Source organism: Caloenas nicobarica, chromosome 7 (genome assembly GCF_036013445.1).
Source record: "Caloenas nicobarica isolate bCalNic1 chromosome 7, bCalNic1.hap1, whole genome shotgun sequence".
In the NCBI taxonomy this organism is placed as follows: domain Eukaryota; kingdom Metazoa; phylum Chordata; class Aves; order Columbiformes; family Columbidae; genus Caloenas; species Caloenas nicobarica.
Window position 1 is genome coordinate 2,986,574 of NC_088251.1, and position 18,886 is coordinate 3,005,459.

An 18,886-nucleotide genomic window follows, 5' to 3' on the forward strand; every position below is an offset into this window, starting at 1 on the left:
AACTATTCAAAATGCGCGCGTACCAAATGCTGCACACCTTAATCAAGTAATTCTTAAAATCAAACTGCTAATTGAAAAGCAAAGTTTGATCTCTCTACTTCTCAAATTATTACTCCAGACCGCTACCATTCATCACGTCAAGAAAAATTTGTTAGTAAGAGGACAAACAAAGCGTCTGTCAGTTCCAATCACCGAATTTCTCTCCCCAGTATAGAAAGCTGCACATCTTAAAAATTAAAAAAAAAAAAAACAAAAAAAACCTGTAAATGGCAGCTTCTGAATGCCTGTCTCCACTGCAGTCACCACTGACACACAAAAACACCCCTAACAATTATATTTAGTTACCTAACTGTAAAAAACAAACTCTGCGTTTTGAACACTGTAATTTATACCCAAACGAGCTTCTCAAATTCAAACCTTTGGGATTGACTATTGCTGTCTTTATAGCCTCGAAAGAAAGTTTTATTCACTCTTACGTCTTAATGTTTTGATCGCAACATATGAGTCCACCAAGAGGTACAAATGCTAGTAAAGCTCTACTCAAATAATGGTCTAAGCATATATGGATTTACCTGCTGTAAAGATACATAGCTGAAGCACTACAACTCAAATTTAAAATAACATTTTAATAATGGTTTTAAATTGTTATTATTTTGTAATACCAAAAGCTCACGAAAGGAAACAGACCTTCGCGCTCTGAATAAAATAGTTTTTTCCATGCGAACACTAAGTCAGCCACTACAAACAGCCACCCTGAGGACCAGTTGACAAGTTCTTCAGCCACAAAGTGACCATGAACTGAACTGACACCGCAGGCAGCAGACTGGGACCGCTGGTCACCTCCAAAGCCCGCTCTGCTGACCACATCTGAAGCACGAAGGGACAGACCGCTGGCACGGACAGACGGACCTCTCAACTCCAGGCCAACATGGGCCTTCTTAGAATCACAGGATGGTTTGGGTTGAAGGGCCCTCCCCAGCTCCCCCAGTGCCCCCCCTGCCGTGAGCAGGGACATCTGCACCAGCTCAGGTTGCTCAGAGCCCCGTCCGGCCTGGCCTGGGATGTCTCCAGGGATGCTTCAGCCACCACCTCTCTGGGTACCTGGGCCAGGCTCTCACCACCCTCAGGGGCAACAATTTCTTCCTCGCGTTTCTTGGAGGACTCTGTGCAGAAGATCCACTCATTGCCCTTCCCAGCCATGAGACTGGGAGTCAGAGCATCCTCAGAAATGCAAAGCATGATTTTGGTGTAGTAGAGGATTTTGCAGATAAACAGGGCTTTTGCTTTTTTGTTTGTTGTGGTTTTTTTTCCTTTTAAGTCTTGAGAAAAATTAAATCAATGCTGTGCACAATTATACCTACTTGCAGCCAGCAAAGCTGCTCAGTACCACTTTTAACATGCCTTCCACAGAAAATATTCTTCATTTTGCTTCCCTAAAGGCTGAAACTCAAGTCAGGTTTGCAAAGCAGCCACCCATACAAATTGTCCCCTACCCTAAGAAATTTTGAATAGCCATAATCCTAAAAGACGTATAAATTAAAAGTCTCTGTTTTGTGCTCTACAACATTAAATCCTTGTACCATACACAGAGTTTTCTTTTGGGGAAACTTTTTTCTTTCAAATTTCCCCAAAGCCTTGAAAAAATTCAAATTAAAAACAGGGGCAATTTAAATGCAAAATATTAAGGAACTGAAGACCTAACCTACAGTCAGAAACAGCTCATCAGCCTCCACAAGGACACAAATATTTGAATAAAGAGTAATTCTTGCTAAGAAATAAGACTGCAGTCATTCATTCTCCCCTGCACAGTGTCAGTTTGAAGGCTACAGATATACTACGGAGGAAAAAATAAAAGTATAACCAGCCCAAAAAGAAAAGTTGCAAACATTTCAAGAAAACTTTCCACTGGCAGTTCTGCTTCATGTTGATAAACTGTCAAGACAGATTACAATTTTTGCAAAGAGAAGCAGAAATATTCAAATGTGTGAATTAAGCATCTGTATCTTTTAATGTGAAGCACCTTAATTTTCTATGTAGGTCTTTTCAACTTCTTATCTCTCCAAACAGGCTTATTTTGTATACACTTATTTAGCTTCCTCAATATACATTAAAAACAGTTCCAAAAGCCTGAAACGCTACAGCTCGATCTGCTGATCTGAACTGCACAAGGACCTCGCAATGTATCCGCTTATCTTCATTACTGTTCCACAAAACTTCGGAACGAGAGTATCCAACAGCACAAGAAACGCCCCGTGGGTCACACCACTGGTCTGTATAGCCTGGAACTCCAACACTGGCCATAGGAGACGACATTTACAGTTTCTGGGGTCCGTTTTCCTCCCCCAGCATCCTTCAGAGGCTGCATCTCCACCCATCCTTTCAGAACATCCCTGGACCTGTGGTCTGTAAATCTGTCTAACCTCTGTCTGGGCCTGCTGACACTGTTGGCCTTCACAACCCCTGGGACAGTGCGCTTCAGAAATTTAAAAAAAAAAAAAAAATCTTTTACTTGTTTTAAATTAACCTCCTGCATTTGGAACAGGCTGCCCAAGGAAGTGGTGGAGTCACCATCCCTAGAGGTGTTTAAAAGACACATGGATGAGGTTCTTAGGGACCAGGGTTAGGGTTGGACTTGGCAGTGCTGGGTTAACAGTTGGACTCGATCGCAAAGGTCTTTTCCAACCCAAATGATTCTGCAATTCTATGATTCTATTTCTTTTACCGCGACTTGGAGCAGAAGAGTTTCCCAGACCGCTGACCCACCAGGAAGGTGGACAATTCCCAGTCCTGGTCCTCTGTACCCCTTCAACTATTTCCTGAGGTAGAGACCAGAACAGCACCTGGCAAGCAAGATGCGGATGCACCGAGGCTATCTAACCACAAAAGGACAGGCCTATTATCTTCTCATTATCCCTCTGGCTGACACCCAACGCCCTGTTGCTGCTTCACCTGCCACCGTGCATGGAACCAATGACCCGGGAGACCTTTCAGTCATGATTCCGACGTGTCTTCCCCAAACTGCAGCTGCCAGCTCCAAGTAGAGCATCACAGAGGGATTAATTTACTCTTCCCGAGACGCACTGCTTGAGATTTGTCCACCTTGCAGCTTCCATTTTGGCTGCCTCAGTTTTGTAGGGTCCTTCTGACGTTTCTCTAGTGTGGTCCATCGCTACCAACTCAAGATCACTGATGAAGATGCTGAATGAAGCCTGTAATGTCATGTCCACTTTACACGGTTACTGTCACCCTGCCAAGACTCCAACAGCTTTTTCAGGCAAGATCCACAGACACCATCCTCACTCGTCTCAAAAAAACCCATTTATCCACCTATTCAATAATTCCATTATTTGTAACAGAACCACACATTTTTATTTTTTGAAGAAAACATCACGCTTCAGTGGATATTTGAACATAATAAAAGGAATCTCATGAGCTGAAAAAGCCAATACTAACAATTATGCGTCCTAAGAGCTAAGTAATTAGAGTCCAAAGGAGATGAAAGCAATGAATAATGAATGAAATGTTGTCAAGGCTTCTGAAAGGCATCCACAAGCACACTGCTTGGACAGCCTCACCCTGGCTCATCTCTCAGTGCTTCATCTACCAGCGCACTCCACGCAGTCAACTGCAGACAGCAGATGTTCCCTGCGCACATTTGCAGAGATCTGAACGCGAAACAACACAGGGACCAGGACGGACGCTGCTGCAGCAGGATCTCTCTAGCCTTTGCTAGGAAGTTTGTCGGCTTTTCCTGCATTTCGGGTGAAGAAAACCAAATCTATTTTTTGGGATATATTTTTTTTTTTCCTCCAAGGCATGAACTGTTGAAAAAGAAAAAAGCTCATGTTCATCTATCTTCCTCAAGTGGGCCTCACAAACAAGTCTCAGGAAAATAAATCGTATGCTCAATCCTCGTAATCTGAAAACATCCTATTTGTAAAACACCAGATAGCACACTCTGAGTCACCGACTCAAACTCATCGATTTCCATTCCGGATAGATACTCTGTCAGTGGAATGAAAATACAGCTTTCTTGAAACATGTCATATCCCTATTTTGTTATCAGACGATAAAGTCTCAGTCTCTATAACTAAAATATTTGAACTCAGCAGCTTTATCCCCACTATCTATTTCTGCTGTGTGCTCGGCACAGTATTACTAGCCCAAGACCTGTGTGCACTCAGTGATGAAGGATCAGTGGCTTTGACTTGGGTGTTTTCCATCTGTCTTTGCCTCCCAGCTGCTATTAAAAAATTCTTCTAACACACAAGCACTGCGCATCTGGGCAGGAGGAGTCACGCTGTCAAACTGTCCTCAAATTCAACCCCAGTTCTTAGACTCTTTCTGATCACGATCTTTCAACTGATGCAGCAAGGCTAGGTCAAGAGTTACATCGTTTTATAAATTCTCTTGGGAACCACAAGGAGAATTTCAAGGTGTAGATTATCAAACGCATGTTTAGGAAAGTTTCTGTACCTTTCCATGGTGAAAGAGATTCACCAACAGAACACAAGACCAGCACGGGCACACCAACCTCAGACTCCTCCGGATACAAAAACCTACCAGTCCTACAACTCAACGTTTCAATACCCATGTTCATTTGAGGGCAGAGACCACATTCCCAGTTCCATGAGCCAGCCAGCTCTACCAAAAGTAGACACTCTTTTAAAGGGACAAGAGAAGAGGGGCGAGGGGTGAAGTCTGCAGTCTGACTCAGTACTGATTTTCCATTAAAAATATCTACCAGGGTTTCTACTGAAGTTCCTGAACAGCCTGGGATATAAATCACTGCATAAGGTTATGAGGATCTACATTGTCATCAGCATCTTGATGAAAATGCCTTAACAATACCTCAACGTTATAAAAGTTAAGCTACACATCATTTAAACCTTGTCTTTTAAAACTAAAAGTGAGGTATTTGCAGGAATTTAAGTAAACTCACTTGTTCAAAGCATATTCTTTATATAGTCACAGACCCTTCATTAGAAGCACTAAGTATTAACTACGTTTGAGGTAAAACACGCTTTTGGGCACAAACACATGCTTCATTGACCACCTAACTGTGGTTCAGGATGCAAAAGTACGGCCGAGATGGAGATCTGTAAGGCACACACCTTCACTATGACAGTTTGATCGGAGATGCTGCTCATCATCTCGTTGATGGACTTGAAGAGCTGCAGCAGAGACTCCCTGAAGTCTGCTTCTCCTTTGTTTTCATAAAGCCTGAAAAATAATTACCTTTCATAAGCACAATCCAAATAAAACAGAAATATATTTTTAAAATATCTGTTCAAATGACAGATGATAATTTGTTGCATTACTTTTTTTTTGGTTTTTAATTCAAGAATTTCTACAAGTTTCTTCACTGAACCAAGAGTTTTCTTTCAGACGAGACAGAATGACCAGGCTGGGCCAGCAGGAACAACAGATTTTTTTATTTTAAAGCTTCCTATGCAGAATGCCACATCCAGTATTGTTCTTTACGCCTTCAAGTCACGGTGAATCCCTCAGCGCTGACCCAATTCCACGTGCCCACGTGGCAGCAGGACAGGCTCTCCACCCTGCACCGGAGCCAGCAGATGTCTGGGAGGACCGACGCCAAGCAGCTCTCTGATGCGGGAGCCAGAAAGCAGCAGACAACTTGCCAGCAATCATTACAATCTACCAGTGGCCTAAGGTGAGCGACCTTAAGCTCTGTGAAAGAAAGAAAAAGCCTATCAACCCGCTATTTGATTAAAAAAACCTATTTTTTTTTCCATGGGAAGGGAGCGCCAAAATGAAAATGCGTTTCACCTCTAATTCCTGGCTCGCCGATGCTAAACTAGTTAAGGCTCAGTTTACCATACGGCGAGTGGAGATGCTGCAGAAGAACAACTTATCCACAGCGAAAGTTCAAAGTCAGGTCCCTGTGCCTTCAGGCAGGGTTTTTAAGAGCTCATCTGCCCACAGGGACTCCTCTCCCTCTCTGGCAGATGCTTTCACAGGGATAAAAACTGCCTTGAGATGCCCGAGCAACAACAAAGACAAAAAATATACAGCCAAGCTGATGAACTTGGTCCACTGGCTCAATGCAGCACTGGAATGAATGTTTCTGAAACGCCCTTGAATATTTTAAATGCAGCTTGATCTCCGGTTCAGGTGTAAGATGAGATAATTCTCACTATGAAATGGAAGGGGAGGACGAGACCACCACTAGACTCTGCACAAATCCTTTAAGTTTCGCTCCCATTTGGCAGTTTGTGTGACTCACCTACACGAGGGCTGTTGCACTTCCTGGAACCTCAGCTATACAGACTTAACATGATCCCCCAAAAAAAGATCAGCACTTACAAGAAGCTCAGGAGAACCTGGCATCCAGGTGAAATCTGAACAGGAGGGTTTATATACATCAGATGGGTCTTTTTCCCCAACTAAAAGCCCATGTTTACCCAGTTGGCTTTGATGGCCTCCGAGAGCTTCATCCAACAGCAACTGGGCTCCCAAAGCCCTCCTTGGTTCCCCCAGCTCCAGCCCTGAGCTCACCTAATTCTGCCCCTCTGCTCCGCTCTGGTGAGACCCCCCGCAGTGCTGGTCCAGCTCTGGGGTCACCAGCACAGGACAGACATGGACCTGCTGGAGAGGGGCCAGAGGAGCCCCAGAAATGATGCGAGGCTGGAGCAGCTCTGCTGGAAGGACAGGCTGAGAGAGTTGGGCTGTTCAGCTGGAGAAGAGAAGCTCCGGGGAGACCTTATTACAGCTTTTGAGTACCTGAAGGGGACCTCCAAAAAGCTGGAGATGGACATTTACAAGGGCATGAAGTGATAGGACAAGGGGTGATGGTTTTAAACTAGGAAGAGGGGAGATTCAGGCTGGACATGAGGAAGGAATGTTTTACCCTGAGGGTGGTGAGAGCCTGTCCCAGGTTGGCCAGAGAGGTGGTGGATGAACCATCCCTGGAGACATCCCAGGCCAGGCTGGACGGGGCTCTGAGCAACCTGAGCTGGTGCAGATGTCCCTGCTCATGGCGGGGCGGGCACTGGGTGGACTTTGAAGGTTCCTTCCCACCCAAACTATTCTATGATTCCATGACTCTAAACATTTTTGTGCCAGGACCTATTAGAGCAGCTCCCAGCAAGACTTCAGTTCTCTTCTATTTCCCTCCATCATCTTCTGGGATTAAACCCAGTAAGAATAATTCTGTGAAGGAGGTCTTGGATGTGGTGTGCAGCTCAGAATGAGCATCACACCTAGGGATCTTATACAGTCATAGTAAGATTTCTTTGTGTTTGAAGATATCACAGTGGACCACCTATTACAGAAGGAAAGGAGCTCCTCTTTTTAAGATAAACATGAAGTCCAGAATGTTCTTGTTGCTTTACACTGAAACTAATACATATTGTTTTTAATGCTGTGTTCATAAGCCTTTGGGAGCCACAGATATTAAAAAAAAGCTATTTAACCAGCAGACAGGGGAAATGAATGCCACAGAAAAAATATTAAATTGCATTATTTTACTGTGCAAACTTCTATTCCCCTTTTAGGCTAAAACTGGGAGTTTTGCAGGACAAATTACTTGTTAACTCCTAACTTCAGTAATGGATTTTGCTGTCCCCCGGAACAGATTAGAGAGGTGAAACAAATACCAATATAAGCAGTAACTAAACTTGACAGTCCAATAAATCAAACTGCTTCAGACAAAAAGCTTTGTGTTTCAAAGAGGAAATAGTAATAAAAATAAATAAGTCAGTCGCGAATGTGTTTCTACTGTCAGTTATTAACATATATTTATTTAATGCATCTGATAATGCCCAAAAACCTGCAGCTACAAGAAAAACAGAACTACACCAAGCTGACCCTTCTAGCACTGCCTTCAAAATTTTATGACTGCTGCAATACAATATAACCACTGGGATCATTACTGAGTAAACCAAATAAAGATATTTCTAAAGTTCACTTATAATATTGTGCCTTTATAAACCCCGATATACTGAACAAATAGATTTGCCACCAGGGTTTAACTAGATAAACTAGGCTTGTATGTATTTATCCCGAACTGAAGCTCGCCTGCAATCACATTACTAAAATGCTCCATATATTCAGTCCACTACCACAGTACTGAAGTTAAAAATGTGTAATATTTTTGAATAAAAGATTCTGCTTGCTCTTTGCGATTTCTCAGTAAAACACTACCAATATTTCAGAACACGGCTACGCTTCTGTGTTATAATCACTTCAAGTCACACACCTCGGGCAGGATTTAGGTCTCATGGCAGCACAAATCATGGTGTCATTCAGCATCTTGGATTAATCCCTTGTCACTCAGAGCTGTGTCTTCCCCACACTAAGGAACTGTGAATTAGTACTTAGCACAAGGAAATCCAACGGCCAATACTAGAGAGTCATTTTCTGTAAATCTAATCTGCGGCAAGAGATGATTATTTTTTTCTGTTTTAAAGTGATTTGTAGGACCTGCAACAGTGTAAGTGACATACAGTATTTGATGAATCTCACAGCAAGACTCCTACAGAACTAAATTACAATGTCTAAATTAGAGAAAGGTTGGTGCAGTTGGTAACTTCAGAGCTCTACATAAATCCCTTCTAATAAGGTTGTTACCATTGCTAACAAGTAGTAAAAGGATTAAATCTAAAGTGAAGATGAATACATCAACTTGTTCTATAATTTGTTTAATATTTTGCATGCAGAACACAGTACTGACTCTCAAATTAACTTAGAATACATATTTCTGTTTGGTTTTACAGATGGACACCCACCGCAGACAGCACCAGGGAGTCCCTGTGCAGTTCTCCATGCAGGAGGTCGAGTGGGGAGCAGAAAACATCCCCCCAGCAGCCCTCGGGCACAGCAAAAGCTTTTACAGAATTGCAAAAATTTCAATACTTCAGTTTTCCAGGACTTTTGAAGCCATCTATGCAAAGCCACAAGCCAAGCCCAGGCCTGGATGAGGAACAGGCCAACACGGCTACGTGGTACCTTCACGGTACCAGACAGCTATGAACAAAAGTTTCCCAAATAGCAGCAAGTTTTATTTGTTTAGAGACCTAAAACACATCACGATTTTAGCAGTGCACTGCTACTTAAAATATTCTTCTCTGTTAAAGAAATCTGGCTTGCTCCTAGGCAACAGCTGTCTCCTGAAATAAGTTCTAACAGCTCAAGGTATTTCGAAAATAGTGCAATATTGAGCAACTTTGGACACTTTTTTAACAACATGGTAAATGGGAATTGCAGGAGGTATCAGCATCCACTAATACTTACTGATTGAACAGGATCCTGGACCGGACTATGAACTTGAAGATGTACTCCAAGGCTTTCATAGCTTTGAAGAGTTGGTCGATGATACCGCACTTCTCAGCGTTATCCACGTAGGTTTTTAAAACTTTAGTCAGTTTTCTGTTGAAATACAAAACCACATACAAGTTACAAGTATGCCCGCAGAGAAAAATTTCAGTTTTGAAAGATTTAAATAAAAATTATGTGCCCAAATAGTGCCCACCCACCAAGCTGCAAAATTAATTATGCAACTAATAAACCCATTATGTACTTCTTTTTTGCTAGTGAGTAGGTGCAACCTATTATTGAGAAAAAAATTAAATACGCAGACCATAACACTATTCAACATACAGGCAATACAGCAAATCTCAGTAAGACTTATTTTCTGCTGGCTATTTAGGGGCATTCAGATTTAGCTTATTGTAAAGGTGCAACTACTACTACTGCTAGTTAAAATAATAAAAATAATTAAATAGAAACACATTGTAAGAATGAAAGTGCTTAAAATGGGGGTTTCTTCATTAAACAAGGCTTTCCCGTGGATTTTGGGCTAAAATTTGTGAAACTTATTTCTCAAAAATGTGTATAACACCAGTTGGAAATTCTCTTTTTCCACATTTTCAAGTCTATCAAATTTGAAAGCGAAACAATTTTCTAAATAATACCATTTCAACTACCTGCATATAAATAACGATTTTAATGCAACTACAAGTAATGCCATTTAAAATCATCCCAGCCACACTGTATGTTTCAACATTCACACTGAAAGTAAATAAGTACATTATAGACCACTAACAGAAAACAACACTGAGTAGACAGACACCTTGATATAGAGGCATTTATTTGAATAGGTGTAAACCGCTTAAGAATTCCAAGTAACCACTTAGATACTGTCAATGCAACCTCTTTTAACTTAAATAAACGTGTGCCATAAAAGGCAGGGAGAGGGGAGGGATGTGTGATGCCCATGGGCACAAATCAAGCCAGAATTCAGGTTTTCCAGCATCCTCAAGCTTAAAGCTGCTTCTGCTGCCCCGAATTTAAGGAGGGGAACAATATTCTCCATGGCTGTGGTCAAAGGGACCAGCTATGGGAATAAAACCAGATGCTGGAGGATGCTTCATCATTTACTCGCTTCACACGAAGGCCGCAACTCAACAAAGTGATCGTAATATCAAAGTTGTGACTAAAGGCCTAACCCTTCTTCACTATTTTAAATCAATACTTCTCAAACATTTTCTGTTCACGTAACAGAGACCGTGTAACAGCAAAGTGCACAGCAGGTGTCCCAGTTTGGGTTTGTTTTCCTCCCAACACTGCAAAGATATCCATTATATATTTTTCCTCCAACATTAATAGCCTGGAGCAGCAGCAAAACTCCTGCCAAGAAATACTTAAGACAGCAAAAATAATGGACCTTTGCTTTTTTTGCTCTTCACTGCTTCCTCCCCAAAGTGACAGTAATGCTGATAATACAAGGTAGAACATTTAGTGCACCAAACAACATCTATTTGAAGCGTCTGAAACGGACACGGTTTCCTTCTCGGCTATGACCAGGAACTGCTTATGAATGTTTTCCTTACAAAACTATTTTTGAGATCATCAAATCATCACCTCCTTTGACACAACAAAATCAAGACTTCGTCCTCGCAAATGACCAAATGGTTCTTTACTATTATTTCAAGAGATGAAGACATACTGTCTCCAGTCTTCTTCAAGTACCTCCCACCCTACCAAGCAATAGGGGCAAATACCTGAAAAACGTTTATATAAACGAGTAACTGAATAACATTATCCAGAAAAATTATGCAAGACACATGAGAAAAACGTAAATTTTAATATTTACGTGTAGGCTAATGTAGCACTGAAATGCTTCTTAATGTAGGTTTCTAACACAGGATTAAAATGTTGAAATTTCCTGTCAGCAATCAGTCCAATGATAAATACCTGAAAAAAGCACAACATAATTATTGCATTATGCTAAAAAAAAAAAAAAACCACACACCAAAACCCCCCCCCCCACCACCACCTTTATTTTCAGATAAACCACATTAATAACGTTAAAAATACACAGACTTTGGCTTTTGATTATCCTCCCAATATAGTAATACTCTCCTTTCCTGTGAAGGCTTCTTGTTCTTAACAAAGTTTTCTGTTCTAAGCAGAAACTTTCTATTTTTGTCCTAAATTCTGCTGCTAATCCACTGAAATGACTGGACTTGATTGCTTCTGTGGTTTGTGGGAGGATGACATGATGTAATCCAAACCTTTTTTGATCACGTCGAACTGAAACGTCAACTATAACTTTAAAATTAAGTAATAAATAACTAACAGCCAAGATATTTTTCACTAGTAAACTTCATTCTAGCATTTACACCATGTTTAGTTTATTTTTTCATCATTACAGTATGTATATTCTACTCCACCCACAATGCAAACTTACCAAAGCATCAAACACTAATGTGTCAAATGTCTCACTCTCTGAGTTCTCCATCATTATGTTAAAAAGTGCATCCAATGTATCTTGAAGAAACTACAAATAAATACACAAGTCATCACATTTTACAGAAAAACAAAAAAAAAAAAACAGATTTCACACGGGTTTCTACAGACATATTTGCACTCATAAGACGTTTTAAAAGTTAGCCAAAATAGGAAAATTTAACATTTTTGTTTTTCAGCAAATTATTTTTTAGTTGATTATCTGTACATCTGTATCACTTGAATAGAAAAAAAGTAGTCAGCAACCACACCTGGTACACCTGAACATGGGTTTCATCTATTCTTGTGAAAGAACAAAAATGTATTTCAAAACTTGGTTCCAGCACACGGTTCACAGGATCATGCAGCTTCTGAAAACTGATGTTTCAGAGCACAAACCAGACAAGCAACTGAGTCTCATGCCAAATAAATCGAGTCATCCCCAGCAGTTTTGAGCTGAGCAATGACGAGCACACAGCACATCGCTGTCACGATCTGCAACGTCAAACGGGAGCACACATGCAGGCGTGGGAACCGGAGCAACAACCTTCTGCCCCGGCCCAAAACCTCTGCAAGAGAGGAAGAGTCTTTGCTTGGTCGGACACCCTGATCTGTGCAAGGAAAAGCAGATTAGTGTCAGGGGATTCGAGATAAGCAGAGGGATAAAAGCTGATTTACACAGGTATAATCACAGTATTTCTTCCTAGTGACAAGTAATCCATGCACGGCCCAGAGATACTCATCAATATACTGAGATTTATCGACACTGGGTTGTGTCTGAGCGGTTCCTTCCACCAGATGACACAAAAACGACATGGGCTTCTCCAAGGCAGAACTGGGATGGACTGTGGCCTCAGTTTGTGTTTGTTTTGGTTGAGAAAGAAGGGGTTCGACGTGGATTGTTGCAGCACATCTGTCTCAAATGAAGTAAAAATGGGTTTTGTCTTGTAGATGAGACAAGGTATAGTTGGGGAAAAACGTCTGAACAAGCAGAAGGCAAGCAATTGATTCCTAGAATCACAGAATCATTTTGGTTGGAAGAAGCCCTTGAGATCATCGAGTCCAACCATAACCCAGCCCTGGCACTGCCCCATGTCCCTGAGAACCTCACGTCCGTCTGTCCAACCCCTCCAGGGATGGTGACTCCAGCACTGCCCTGGGCAGCCTGTTCCAATGCCCCACAGCCCTTGGGGGAAGAAACATCTCCTAATGTCCAATGTGATTCCCAAAACTGCGACTACAAAGAGAGGCTCTATACACTGTGGGAGCAAGGGAAAACCAGCCTGACTCCCACCTTCCCCCCTTAACAATTTTTATCCATGCAATGGGTCTCCTAGATCGAACGTGATTCACCTGGACTGTCTACTAAACCCAGAGTCACGTCTCAGGAATTCACCTCCATTCAGCAGCTGCCGAATGCCAAACCTCCTCAAAACAAGTGAGTGTGGAGCCACAGTTCATGTGGCTAATATCTGAAGATGAAAAACATAGAAAAGACAAAATGTTTGCAGCTGATTTGGGACTTCAGTTCTGGGGGAGATCCAGCTCATAATTCCACTACAGGATTTAGTGGGGAGGAAAAAAAAAATACAGATAAACAATAGCCTTCTCACAGTCCCATTTGTTCAATTAAAGAACACGTGCAAATAAAGAATATTTAACCAGCAGCTGGCAGAGAGAAAAGAATAAAAAAACGGCTTTGAGCTTTGAGAGAAGTTTGTGCCTTGGTTTGAAGAGAAGCAGCACTGTCAGATCCCAAACGCTGCCTGGAAAAGTCCCTTCAAAACCAAAGGATGGGTAGAAGGCCACATCACGACCCATCGAGTCTTCATTTCACATCTAGGCATCATATATTGACTTAGTAGAGTTCAAGTTTCAAATCTGTTCACAAGGATTTCATGTAACGGCAAGGAGAATACAGGAGAGATGCTTTTGTGGTATAAAGTGGTAGGAAAACATTTCTCCGGTAGGGAGTTAGTATGAATAATTTCTAGACTATTGAGTTTACGTTCTCATATCCTATAGACTCTGCACACGAATGGAGCCAGAGCCTCTGTTAAAGGGAGATAACATTTACAGTTTCCATTCGCTATTGAAACAGTCAATCACAGAATAAGTATCTCGGCTGATCTTTACTTATGAATGAACACCAATAAGCAGAGGCATTCTACTAGAGTTTAAAAAAAAAAAAATAGAAACAGCTTAACAGAAATTCTGACTGTGTTTTATCGCATGTTTTTAATATACATAGACTGTACCATGTATCTTATTTTAAAACACAAAGGACAAAAATAAAGCTGAAAGAACAGAATGGAACAGTTACAAACTAGATATGACACAGGCGCAACAGAGCTGGCTACAGAGATATTCTGAACAGTGCTGTAATAGATGGGTAACACAGTGGTCTTCTAAAAAAAAAAAAAAGAATAAAAATGGTGAAGAGAGCAATATTAAACACAATCTCCTCTGTCCTTTGCATAAATGAAGCTCTGCTCAGATCCCTGTGCAACAGGGAGAAGGGAGAATGATTTTAGGCGCAGGGAAGGGTGAGCATCTCGCACCACATTGCTTTCATTTAAACATTTCTGCCGCATTCTGATGCTTCTCAAACCACCGATATCCACCTGCTGTACACACTCTGGTGTCACTTGGAGAAGAGGGGAAATTACAAGTGACAGAACTACGACAATGCTTGGCAGACCTGAGTATCAGTGTCGAGTTTTTCTCTGTCAAATGATCCACAAGAAAACAGCAGCAGGTACAACTTTCCCCAAAAACAAATCACATGAGATGCTACTTTCACCACAACCAATAAAGGATAATATCAGCATTCTCAGATGTTTTAAGTTACTTCAAGATGAGGCATTCGTTATGCTTCTGTTAACCAAATTAAAATCCACTGAAAAGAACACAACACTGCAGGTCCTCTCTCCCAGTCCATTACCTCTTTTGACCCTCTTTTAGATTTGACTTATTGCAGCACATTCAACAAAGTCCCAGTCTACTCTTTTCTACGGCTAAATCTGTCTTTCCGTAGGTCTCCACAATCGCTCAGTGGCCTTGGCAAATGTAAATAACTTGGCTCAACTCAATATTTTCAGGAGAAATAAGTTTTGGGTTTTTTTAAAAAACATCACAGCACACAGCAGGATTGCATTCCGCATCCATATATTAAAAATGCATTTAATATCACTGTGTAAGAATTCCAAGATGTTTTAATCTTGCAAAGAAAAACACCCTTTGCCTTCATGTATCTGTATATAAAAATTCACTGAAGAGAATGCTCAAAAAACACCCTACATTTTCAGAAATTTGCATTTTACATGCCTTTTAGCAGCACTCAACATCTGAAATGTTCTTTGAGAGCAGGGAGAAGGGCATTAGAATCCTGAAGGCTGAGAGATACCTGGTTACAATTTGATGTGCAACCATGTGCAGGGAGGTTGAGGGTGTTGGGCACAGAACAAAATAAAAATATGAATACCTTAAAATATGGGATTCGGCAAAATCACGATACTATATTTATTTTTAAATAAATTAACTCATTACCTTGACCACTTCACCACCATCAACTTTCATCAGCTGCTTCAAATTCTGCTGCAACAGGTTTGTGTTGGATCTCCATTTCAGAAGTCCCAAGAGATCAACTGGGAATAAGAAAAACAATCATATCATGCAGGGTATTTACTTTCACTCACACTCCGTAACTATGTTCAGGGCAAATGGGTTTACCTCCTTAGGTCAGTCATTTTCACCGGACAACAACATACTTCTAAAACGCCTCCGATGCCGCAGAAACCCAGTAAAATATTTTCATCATGAAAGAACTCTGAGAGGCTTTCAAAAAACAGCAGCTTGCTTTTGAAATGTCAGCATTAAAATCTAGGCCAAGAAAAGTCTGATCCCTTGGTTTTAATTTGTTGTACACAACAGTTGGGTGTTTAGAAAAAGATGCCAAAATGAAATTAGTCAGCTGCCAACACAGTTATATCCACAGGGCCGTGACTCTTCCAGCATTAATGTTTCCAGCTTCTTTGCTCTCATCGAATAAACTGAAAATAAGACACAAGCAAGGCAAACATCTGCAAACTAAGCTAATTCGGTGGAAAGCTGTCTGCTTAATAACTCAGAACGCCCAAATTGCTCGGCTGCTTGCAAGAGCTGGGGTACAGACCGGATCACGAAACCGCAAATGGTCTTGTCCCCAAATTCTACATCCTGCTATTGAGATCACATCACTTCAGCATTCACTGATAAATAAGGGAATATGGAAGGCAAGCTCGCGCTCTATTAGTCATGAAGAGCCACAACATCATTTTTCAGTCTCCTTTAAGGAAAACTTCTCACGAGGAGCTCACAATTGGGGTTCCCCCGCAAATAAACCCACTAGTAAATATTAACGACCACAGCGGAGCACCAACAAGTTAAACCCACACGAGCGTTTGTCGAGATGCGACCTGAATTGCCCGCAAACCCCAAACTCATCCTGCCTTGGCCAAGCCAGCATCAGGGAAAAATTTCTCCCTGCCCCATTAAAAGTCGGTTTTCAGCACAAATTATCCATAAGTCATCCTCAGTAGAAGCACCCAAAGAGAGACAAATAGGAGACTTAAAAGACTGTCCACCTTCATTTTAGCCACTGCGTCACTACTGCACATTTCCTCACCCCCAATAGCACAGAATTATAGAATGTTAGGGATTGGAAGGGACCTTGAAAGATCATCCAGTCCAATCCCCCAACTTGGTCAAAATTGTGTGAATTCTGCCCAATGTAACTCTTAAACAGTAAGGACAGGCAGCTTCTCCCAACCAATACCCCCTCACTTCTTTCATTCGAACTTTCAAAGCACCCAACAAAATGTTTACCAAGACATGTATCTGCAGAGTCTATTCTTTAAATTATATGCAGAGACCCAGAGCAGCTACTGTACTTTTTCCAAAATCTTTAATTCTAAGCAATAAATAAAACTATTTCTAGTGAAATGGACCATAGTTCTACTTGGGACAGATCCCCCTCTGAGCAGCACTTAAACCAACAGTTCTCATCATCTCTTTGGGAACAGAAGAGTGTTTTACCACGTTATAGCTTTGAACAATCCAAGCCCTCAATTATTTTTTAAACATCCTACAGAAAGTCTACAGACTGAAACCAAAGTATTAGAAACTCAACATCCACAGAAAAATTCCTCCTGGAAGCAAAGTAAAGATGCCTCCATGAGTTATCCAAAGTGTTTCATGAATGTGTTTATATCAGCTTCTCACCACGGAATTTGGTTTCAGTCGGACTTCTCAAAGGGCATCAGCTTGACAAAGAAAATGATTCAAACAAAAGCCAGCCCACGGACTGAACGGCATCGAGCACGGCCCCGAGAAAACCAACCCGCGTGTGCTTTCAGCGTGATGACACAGCAAATGCCAAATGAATATACGTATGTGAAAAGAAAATGTCAGTGCAGTCCAACCGCCAGAAAGAGAAAAATAAGTTACAGTGTACAGTCCAAACGCGCATTCACTCTGGTCCTGCAAGCATTAAAGTGCCACTGGTCGGTTATTCCTACTCTTTTAACGGGTCTAGCTGTAAAATAATGCAGTAACTAGAACAGGAAAATAATGTAAAACACCATTTTAGCCTCTAATAACTAGTAATACTGTAGTCAGCCCATGTCAAGTGAAATTTATGTGATAAGAAAATATCAGAGGAAGACAGAATGAGGATCTTTAATTGCAAAAGGTTAGAACAAATATCTACCCTGGCCAAGCAGCCAACAGCAACTTTATTTGGGTTAATCTCATTTATTATTATATTGACTGCACATAAAGATTTTCCTTTACATTTATTTAGCAATTTGAAGCAAATGGTCCAGCTTCCTGGTTATACACTTTCCTCGACTTGTATCTACGCAAAGGTTTCCCTGTAGAGATAGCCAAACTTTTTTCAAAGCCCAGTCACTGAAGTTTGACAATATTTCCACTCTAATTAAAATTTCCACATTCCTTGAAGTAATCTTCCCTCTTGACTTTAAGCATTTGATTTCCCACTCTTTATTACTTGTTTTATTTTAATTCCATACTAACATCTCCATTTTTAGGCTACTGTAGCACCTGAACTTGTCATATCATGTCTTTGGTATTTTTTTTTGAATCATCTTCAGTTGTGCTGAAGGACTAAATAAAATTCTTCTAAACTGTTTTCTGAAAGCCTGATCTCCTTAGTTCCTCAAAGTTTTGACTCCAGATGAAGATATTAAAGAGAACCGGCCCCAACAGAGCCCTGGGGAACTACACTGTGACCAGCTGTCAACTGGATTTGACTCCATTCACCGCAACTTCTGGGCCCAGCCATGAAATACTTCGAACCACTGACAAAGTACTGGGAAAGACCAAGAAAAACAAACAAAAAAAGCCACCCCACACACACAACAACAAACTGATTGTATCACACACAAAAAGCGGCTCAATCCACAGGACGGTTTCTGCGTTCTACAAAATCCCAGAACCACTCTGTTACTGTTGAGCTATGATCCCCTCTTTGCTATGAAATTCCAAAATCATTTCCAATTTTTTTTTTTTTTTTTGCTAAACACCCTCTTAGGCTGTAAGGCCGCCAGGCTGCAGTGACTGCGATGTGCTCTGCATACAAAACACCTCGGATGTGCTGGAACAGAGATGCCACTGAAAAATACTGCAATAAAATGATGAGTTGACTACGAAGTCGTAGCAGAGCGGTAACTTGTCCCTTGGACAGAGGAGAACTCGTTAACGTGACAACCCGATCGTCATTCCCACCCACTCCCTGTCGCCTTCTCATCCGCGACCTCGACTCCCGACAGACCCAGCCCACCGGAGCGCTCCCTTTTTCCCCGTCACGACGGAACGATCCCTCTCCCGATGTGACTCACGTCCTGGTGACCCACCCACGCTCCCCGTCTGCTTCTGGAGAACCAGGGACCGGCCGCTCCATGGCAACGGAGCACAAAAAAAAAAAAAAATAAATCAAACAGAGGGCACCGGCTGGAAATGTGAAATATTTGCTTTGGTGGCTGGCATCAGCTCTGCTTCCCACAGGCTTCAGGCAGCCAGCTGACACATACACGGGAAAAATGTATATAAGGCGAGTTTTAAAAAGAAGATG

General features: G+C 41.5%; 1 protein-coding gene across 2 annotated transcripts in view; it reads right to left on the reverse strand.

The window, feature by feature from the left end:
- The window catches only part of DOCK1 (dedicator of cytokinesis 1), a 287,412-nt gene that overhangs the window by 218,100 nt on the left and 50,426 nt on the right, over nt 1-18,886 (reverse strand). For both annotated transcript variants that reach the window (XM_065639491.1, XM_065639490.1), the window contains exons 19-23: nt 15,304-15,401; nt 11,717-11,806; nt 11,120-11,220; nt 9,259-9,393; nt 5,115-5,223 (exon numbers count right to left, since the gene is read on the reverse strand). In XM_065639491.1, coding sequence (XP_065495563.1) covers nt 5,115-5,223; nt 9,259-9,393; nt 11,120-11,220; nt 11,717-11,806; nt 15,304-15,401 — 533 coding nt within the window. The remainder of the gene's footprint in view (nt 1-5,114; nt 5,224-9,258; nt 9,394-11,119; nt 11,221-11,716; nt 11,807-15,303; nt 15,402-18,886) is intronic.